Raw genomic sequence first — 7,955 nt, forward strand, 5'->3', positions numbered from 1 at the left:
ACCGAGAGAGAGCATGCGAACGTTGTCGAGCTAGACAAAGCTGGGAAAGGAGCTTGCGTCTTTCTTCACCGACTTAACACCGCAGTAGCCCTTGGTTGATCCGGGCTCTTCAGCTGAGCAGATATGGCTCGGTATTGTCATATTCCAAGTTTCCTAATTCCCAAGTGTACTCCCTATCGCGCAATCTGTTTCTTTGTTTCCGCCGCTCGTCAATACGAGTTGGTTTGTGGGGGTTTCGGTATTCGCGTAGTTAAAAGAAGTCGTCACTTTGTTTCATACGGGCCAATCCATCTCGGAATTCTCCTTTTTTACTACCTATGTCTAGGTAGGTTAGGTACCTAACATATCTCCTTCCTATACCCCTTTCCCTTTCTCTTTAGTTAGTATTTTTTCTGGTTAGGTCAAGGCTGTAAAACCCAGTCGTTTCTGTGGCTTGGCTTCGCTTGTGACTTGGAACTACCTAGGTAGTAACTGGCCCTATTTACTACTTATGTACAATAGTACCTAGGTATGTACGCGTACCACATTAACACCGTATGAACAAAAAAAAAAAAATCAATAGCGTCCCGACTTCTTGATATCGACAATGGGGGTTCTTAACGAGAGAACCAACATATCGAATTACACATGGCAGATCCGCATGTTGATGAATATGAAACGTACTTACAATTGACTAAAGAAGATGAGACTTTGCTAGATTAGTTTGTTATTAAAAGGGTCGGTGTTAGTTTAGATCAAATTTTGTTCTTTTCCGTCCTTTTTTTTTTCCTGAAGCCTTTTAGTTTATCTCAGGTTCGAACCCGCTGGGGTCGGCCGAAACCTTGGGGTTTCTGTTTCGTTGGATCTTTAAAACCTTATTATATAACATGCAATAATAGCCCTTCCGTCTGCTATAATGGACCTAGAACATCAGGGACTTGCGGGGAGGTTGCAAAAGGGTACAACAACGCATAGAGGTCAAGTTGATTCACGTCATAGGATCTCATTTGGGTAAGTCCCAAGGTTTCCAATAGTTAGATCAATTTTATAATTTTCCTATATTATTATACCTACCTTCTGATTGCTCCATACAAAGAAAGGAACACACTCAGGACTTGGAATCTATTTATTTGTAGAATAACGGATCCTGCTCTGGGAAAATACCATCGAATACAATAATATCCTTCGCTATAGTGGATTGATATCCTGTCAAAGTTTGAACAGGAAGGTCGGACAGGAACAAATGTTACTGATAAGCTTAAGCTCAAGCTCAACTACGACACTAAATCTGCACGATAGGCCGACGACATGTTTTTGCGACTAGGTCACTAAGTCACGACATGGTCACGACCACGGGTCCCATGGGGTCTTGGCATCGAAAGGGGATAATGTACCTATGTATAATATGTACATAGATAAGATAAGGTACCTTCCAATGACAGGTCTTACTTAATCGGAGTCTAGATTTTCCGCCCTTTTTTTTTCTTTTTTAATTCACCCCCACCTTAGGTTAAGTTTTCCCTCCAAACTGGCAACGGGCAACGGGCTACGGCCCACTGGCAAGGCTCTACATCCCCCCCAATTGGACCAATTAGATACAATCCCAAAATTTTGGTTTCCCGGAGTCGCAATTGCTTCGAAGTTCGAACGCACACACACATACACACGATGAGGTCGTAAGGAAACAAGAAAAACAACCCCTTCCTCCCCCGTGAACCTCAATCCCTCCCGTATTCCCTGCGGAAGGTCTTCTAGAGAAGGGAGAAAAAAAAAAAAAGAGAGAGAGAGAGATGCAGAAGATCCTCCGCCGTGTGGCGACCGCCGAGCGGGTGGTCGCCAAGCGGACCAAGACCAAGGACTTCAAGTGGTACAAGAAGCAGAAGAAGGATCAGTTCCAGGAGCAGCAGCAGCAGCTATCTATAGTCCGGAGCGAGTTAGACGCCGCGAAGCAGGCCGTGAAGGACGAGTGGGAACTAGGGCCCCTCGCTCCCCGAAGAGACGTCGGCGAGTGGGCCGGTGCGAAGGGCGCCATCCACGAGGCCCGGTTCGCCGGCTACGGCAAGATCTCCCTCGCCATGCGGAATCGCCGCTGCCAGTGGGCCGGCGGCGCGTACCACCTGAACCTCGCCGAGGGCGACAGAGTCGTGCTGATCGACGGCCCGGATAAGGGACGCATCGGCAAGATAAAGAGCATAAATTACGACAACGCCGAGGTTGTAGTCGAGGATTTGAACAAGGTAAGTTGGCAGAAGAAGAAAAAGAAGAAGAAGAAGAAAGACAGCACAGGAGCAGCATAAGTGGGAAGAGTCTAGATAGTGGATACCTAGCTGATACGATATGAATTCACGATATAGAGCAACGTCCGATTACAATCCGAATTCCGCAATTCCGAATCGCCCTCCGTAGTCAACATCGAGCTGCCCATACCCATCTCCGACATCCGCCTCGTCCACCCGATCAAAGACCCCTCGACGGGCGTCACCCGCGACGTCATCATCAACCAGCTGGTGCACAGCGGGTTCCTCCACGACCGGGTGTCCGGGAAGCGGCGATGGTCGCGCATCGTGCCCGGCCTGAACATCGCCATCCCGTGGCCCAAGAAGCAGGAGGAGGATGTCAAGGACTACAAGGTGGACACGCTGCGCATCGACGTCGAGGACAAGACGTTCGTGCCGACGCTGCTCCGCCCGCCCATGCCCGCGCCCCTCATCGACGAGCTCCGCAACAAGTACAGCCGCTTCCGCACCCGCCACGACCCCGAGTACGTCGCGCGCCTCGAGGCCCAGGAGAAGGCCGCCGGCGAGCACAAGCTCCGCACCGAGGAGTCCATGCGCACCCCGCTCCAGGAGTTCCACCGCGCCCAGCGCGAGGGCAAGAAGAAGAAGGGCAAACCCCGCCTCACCCGCGAGATGCTCGAGAAGATCGGCGAGGTCATGGCCAGGAACTTGGAGAGGACGCGCAACGGACAGGCCCTGCTGGAAGCTGCCGAGCGCGCCCTCCAAAGCAGGAGTGAAAACAGCGGCGAAAGCAGCAGCAGCAGCAGCAGTAGCGCTCTGGCCTCGGAGGGAACGGTGGAAACGCCACCGCCTACAGAAACGACGACGGTTGCAGCTACGGCTACGGCCGAAGAGACGCAACCCCCACCACCGTCGGCATGAAAGTAAAAAAGAAATTTATAAAAAATGGGTTGTAGAATACAACGCTACTTAGGCCTGTAACATAAATGTACATATTGCATTCAGGAGCGCGCGGAGCATCCAAACCAAAGTTCTTATTCCATTCCGGGCGTAAACCCGCTATGTGATCGATTCCCTACATCGTAGTAAACTTCTTCTTTTTTTTATCTATGCCCCGCCCTGGTTCCCCTTCCCTTTCCTAACTTCCTAACTACCTCCGAACCTGCTACGAACCTAGTAACGATAGCCTCTCGAAGGCCGTAACAACAGGCGGTTCCTGCTTCTTCCACTTAGCCTCGAGATTCTCGTACAGAACCGCATCCGCACCCATAGGTCTCCACTCCTCATCCTCGTCTCCTCTGCCCTCCTCGGCGGCTTGCTTATTCCCGGCACCCGCGAACACCTCCTTAACAGCGATCTTACACGCGTCCGCTACCTCTGCGGCGAGGGCCTCGAGAGCACGAGCACGCTCGTGCATGCCGCGACGTACAAGCGCGAAGACGAGGCGCTCGGCGTCTGGTTTCGCACTCTCAACACGTTCGACTAGTCGACGAACGCTATTGACAAGGTACTCCTCCTCGTAGACCGTACCCTTGCGACCCCGGGCGCGCTTCTTCTCCTCGCGGCGGCGGTTCTTGCTCGTAGCGCGACTGACACCGGTTCCGGCCGTACCTACGCTTCCTGCTCCCTTACCCGTATATCGCGTGAACAAGCTAGCGCTCGTACTGATACGCGAACTAGCAGCCACCGACACGTCATCCGGGATGTCGCCTGCGCCCGCGCGTTCGCCCTCGTAGAAACCAAGCGGGTCCTCAGCTGCTTTCCGGCGAAGTTCCATAATACGAGGGACCTGTGCGCGGAGCTGCGCCTTGCAGTCTGCGAAGAACTCGGTACTGCTACCGAGCGAGTCGGCGATACCAGGATCGACAGCACTAGTCAGTAGTTCAGGACGTCCCCGCCGTGCTACCAGACGCATAGCATCGGCAAACAGATACCCTTTGCAGAAACAAGAGATAGCATTTTCGAGAGAGTCAAGGTGGTCAAGATGAATTGCCGCTGCAGACGCGTAGTCCTTGGCTTCATAGAGGGCTTCCGCAAGTGTTGCTGCGAGGTCAGAAAGGGCGTCCGAAGTCAGCGGGGGCGATTGTTGTTGTGCCGTGAAGAGACATTCGCGCCAACAGGAAGCACCAGCAGCGCGGTAACACCTCGTAGCTCCTGTATAGTCGTGAAGAGATTCATAGGTAAGACCCGCCTCTCGGAAGCGAGACGAAGTCTCAAGATACGTTGCATATAGACCGGTAAGAATGGTAAGATTGAGTTGGTCGTAACGGTAGAGCTTCAAGGCCGTAGCATATAGCGCGTGCTTTACTGTATAGTCTTGGGCTTCCTTATGTGCCTGGAGGGTTTGAAGGTGAGCTAGGGCTTTGTCGTGGCGTCCAAGATGGTCGTCAATAGCAAACTTCCGCCTCGTGCCAGGTAATTGATGCAAGTTTTGGTGGAATGGGAGGTATTCTCGAGGGTCCCTTTGAGACTGTTGCGCAACTAGTAACGCCAAGTCCAGGTTATAGAGGCCAAGAGCTTCATCGTACAAGGTGTTAACATCGGCGAGGAAGCAGATGTGCTCGACAGCTTTTTCGGCTAGCTGCTCATCTTCTTGCAGTAGAGTAGCAACGACCAATAGTCCATCCTCGTACGCTGGTGGAACTTTACAGACATTGGCCGTGATAATGTTCTGCAAGGTGTCGTGATCCTTAGTCTTGCGAGACTGGAGATGAGACAGCACCGCATCACAGATAGTGTTAACTTTTGAATTGTCTGGACTGTTTCCAGTAGGAACCTCGCTGGGGGTAACTTCTGGTAACTCTTGGTTCCTCACACCCTTGGTATCTCTATACATAGTCTGCGTGACATCTTCGTTTCTGCTTCGCGTCAGACATGAATCTCTATGTGGGATAAAAGTTTACCTACCGTAATGAAGAAAGGAAGAGATCAATATATGAGACGTCTCCAACTTGGTCGAGGAATAGCCCAACGTTATCAAGGAATTGTTGGGGTCTGTGATCATAAAGAATGTTCATGTCCACACGTTGAGTTCGGCAGTATGAGTATGCTGTTCCATAATCTTTGGCGTCTATAAGTTGCCTAATTCCCGCTACAACCATGGCTCGGGGGTAGATCGTTTCCAGATTTCCACGCGGCATCTGGAGGACCAGGCTCATATTAGTAGGCATAGCCGTTACAAGCCTTGCGCCTCTTTCGATACTTCGACACCTCTCATCCTTCTCAGGATCGTCTGGTGGCACCTCCAAACCTACACAGCAGGGTTAGCTATAGGTAAGAACAAACCAGGTATCTTTAAAACTCACTCTCTACATCAACCAAATGGATGAATTTGACAAAGTGACTAGTGGTTGTGACAATTAGGTGAGCTGGGGTAACAAGAAAAGACGTGCAATTCTTCATTAAGAGGCGAGAATTTGCATATAGATGTCCGTTTCGCGATAATCCGACGGCAATGACGTTTCCAGCGAGGTCGATAACTTCACTCCACGGAAGTTGGGCTGGAAGGCGGACTGAGTACAATTCATCTTGCTGGCTGACAACACCATGAAATCTACCTAGGCAATCTTGAACGAGCACCTCTGTGGATCCTGCCTGGGTGAGACGTACAAAACCAAACATCGAACCAGCATAGATGCTCGAGTTAGATGAGAATTCACCAGTGATTCGATCAAAAGGATGCGACTGGATCACAGGCCCATTTTCAAACCCTAGACAATGGACGACGCTGTTTTCGGTAACAGCTATTTGTAGAGACAGACAGCCATTGGCCGAATCATCTCTTGCGAAGGTAATGCTACCCACCAGAGATGGTGGTAGAGAACGCTGCCCCTTTATTTTCCATTCATATACGTCTACACCAAGTTGATGTAGAACAGCCATGAACGTATTTGCAGGAGAAAATGCCACATCGATAATTGGCGATGATGTTTCCAGTTCAAATAGTGCCATTGGAGGAGGAACATTGGCTGTCCGAAAGGGGGTGAGCTTAAGTGTCTTTCCGTCAATGACAGCAACAGCTCCATAATCATATGGCGGTGTCAGAGACCCTTTAGTAACCTCGAAGATATACTCAGCAAGCAATAGCTTATCTATGATGAACATTAGCGTTGAAAATACGTCCATAAAGAGTCAAACTTACCTGGAACGGCCAACACAAAACGCAGCGATTTTTCAGGATGCCACGCAAGTGAAAGTGGGCGCTTCTGTGTAAAGATTTCTTGCTTCAGATACCAGTGGTAATTCCCCATGGTCCAGAGTTGAATTCGGTCGTCAAGCATAGCGGCGAGTACTGTAGAATCCGAGTTCCACTCAAGTTGTATTCGGTCATTTGAGATTGACCTGCCTTCAGGGGCTCTTAGGGAAAATTGGCCATGTCTAAGACCATTTCTCTCAAAGAATACAACATCCACGCGGTCCTCGAATCGCTGTGTGGATGCCATCAAATTCCCAGCTGGCCTCCAGCTTAAGGCGGACTCCATACCGTCAACGGGCTCGCTTACGCTGTCAAGAACACCATCTCGGGAATAGACCCGAATGACTCGGCGGATACCAATCTCTATCGAGTTGATGGCGACATATGCACCATCGCCTCTCCAACTGATGGTTGTACTTCCGTCATCGTTGGGGCTTAGTACTCCTTGATCGACCTTTTCCGGTATCGTGGGATCTCGTAGAGCTTTGGCGCCTCTACCTTGAAACTGCGTTTCCTTTTTACCCCAGCCAACAGAAACGTGCTTAGATGCTTTGAGATCATCGGCACTCATAGTCATATCCGCTATACAATCGAAACTACGGCTCATAAAGATCACCGTATTTGCTTTGGTCGCGATAGCTAACAGCTCCTCGTCCGGAGACCAGCTCGCAGCTGCGATACCCTCATCTACGGAACCTTCAATCTCGATATGAACTCCATCTTGAGGGTTCGGACCGTCTGATTCTTGGACGACGACTATATCGCCTCCTTCAAGGACCAGACATGTCGTCAAAGTATCACTGAAGTGATGTGAGCTTACGATCCTGTCAACAACCAAATCTGGGTTTGGACTTGGCGCATCCCATGATGCAATATCTTGACATTCGCTATAGTCATAAATGGTGAGCGCTTGGACTATCGGAGGTGTCCGTACCAGGTGGTGCAAACTCACATGTCTATAGACGAGGCCCTCACGTGTTCGAGGATTCTTACCAGACGGATACGTGCATCTTTCTCGCTCGGGCCGAAAGTGCACAGGACCTCATCTTTGGCAGGGTCCCAACATGCTGATGTGACAACCTCTTCGTTTAAATCGGTCGATGACTTCCAAGCGTTATATCGAACGTTGCGAAGGTTGCGCATCTTGGGAACACCTTGTCTTGCCGTAGGAGACCATAAACTTGTTAAGTCACTTTGGGGCAATGTATAATGTATATATTAGGCAGGTAGGTAGTAGGTTACCACCTATGCTGCGCTCACTTAGCGACGATAAGTGTGATATAGAACTTTTGCTAGTAATGATGACTTATAATTCCGTGCGATAAAATTTGTGGATACTATTGGCACTGTGTACTCGTCGACTTGCAGATCTTGAATCTGATTAAAGTTTGGTCCGTGCACAAACTTCAAAGCCCCTGCCTGCGCTGCTAGCCTTCCAAGGTTAGATCAGGTTAGATCGGAAGCCTCGGTGGGGCATCGGCAGAGCTCGGAAAGCAAGTGGCATGTCGTCAATGCTGGCCTGACAGTGGTCAAAGCTCATCCCA

At 50.2% G+C, this 7,955-nt stretch overlaps 2 protein-coding genes across 2 annotated transcripts; one reads left to right on the forward strand and one right to left on the reverse strand.

The window, feature by feature from the left end:
• The first annotated feature begins 1,461 nt into the window (after positions 1–1,461).
• F4812DRAFT_169317 (uncharacterized protein) lies at positions 1,462–3,259 on the forward strand. Its single transcript, XM_047929915.1, has 2 exons — positions 1,462–2,216; positions 2,334–3,259. Exons 1-2 carry the CDS (start codon positions 1,770–1,772, stop codon positions 3,135–3,137), a joined length of 1,251 nt encoding a protein of 416 aa, XP_047793492.1. The 5' UTR covers positions 1,462–1,769; the 3' UTR covers positions 3,138–3,259.
• A 26-nt stretch (positions 3,260–3,285) lies between these two features.
• Positions 3,286–7,739, reverse strand: F4812DRAFT_169320 (IkappaB kinase complex, IKAP component). The gene is made up of 5 exons (XM_047929916.1): positions 7,364–7,739; positions 6,358–7,298; positions 5,522–6,307; positions 5,124–5,466; positions 3,286–5,074 (listed from the first exon to the last, which is right to left on the reverse strand). Exons 1-5 carry the CDS (start codon positions 7,552–7,554, stop codon positions 3,382–3,384), a joined length of 3,954 nt encoding a protein of 1,317 aa, XP_047793493.1. The 5' UTR covers positions 7,555–7,739; the 3' UTR covers positions 3,286–3,381.
• Positions 7,740–7,955: the final 216 nt, after the last annotated feature.

The sequence above is a fragment of the Daldinia caldariorum genome, assembly GCF_022478825.1.
Source record: "Daldinia caldariorum strain CBS 122874 unplaced genomic scaffold F4812scaffold_2, whole genome shotgun sequence".
In the NCBI taxonomy this organism is placed as follows: domain Eukaryota; kingdom Fungi; phylum Ascomycota; class Sordariomycetes; order Xylariales; family Hypoxylaceae; genus Daldinia; species Daldinia caldariorum.

What these genes read in the sequence shown, in the direction of transcription:
- F4812DRAFT_169317 (XM_047929915.1), top strand. Translation starts at nt 1,770, where the DNA reads ATGCAGAAGATCCTCCGCCGTGTGGCGACCGCCGAGCGGGTGGTCGCC. An exon ending in TAGTCGAGGATTTGAACAAG is followed by an intron (nt 2,217 to 2,333) that starts GTAAGTTGGCAG and finishes TTCACGATATAG; the next exon opens with AGCAACGTCCGATTACAATC.
- F4812DRAFT_169320 (XM_047929916.1), bottom strand. Translation starts at nt 7,554, where the DNA reads ATGCGCAACCTTCGCAACGTTCGATATAACGCTTGGAAGTCATCGACC. An exon ending in AGGGCCTCGTCTATAGACAT is followed by an intron (nt 7,299 to 7,363) that starts GTGAGTTTGCAC and finishes TTATGACTATAG; the next exon opens with CGAATGTCAAGATATTGCAT. An exon ending in CTCTTCCTTTCTTCATTACG is followed by an intron (nt 5,075 to 5,123) that starts GTAGGTAAACTT and finishes GACGCGAAGCAG; the next exon opens with AAACGAAGATGTCACGCAGA.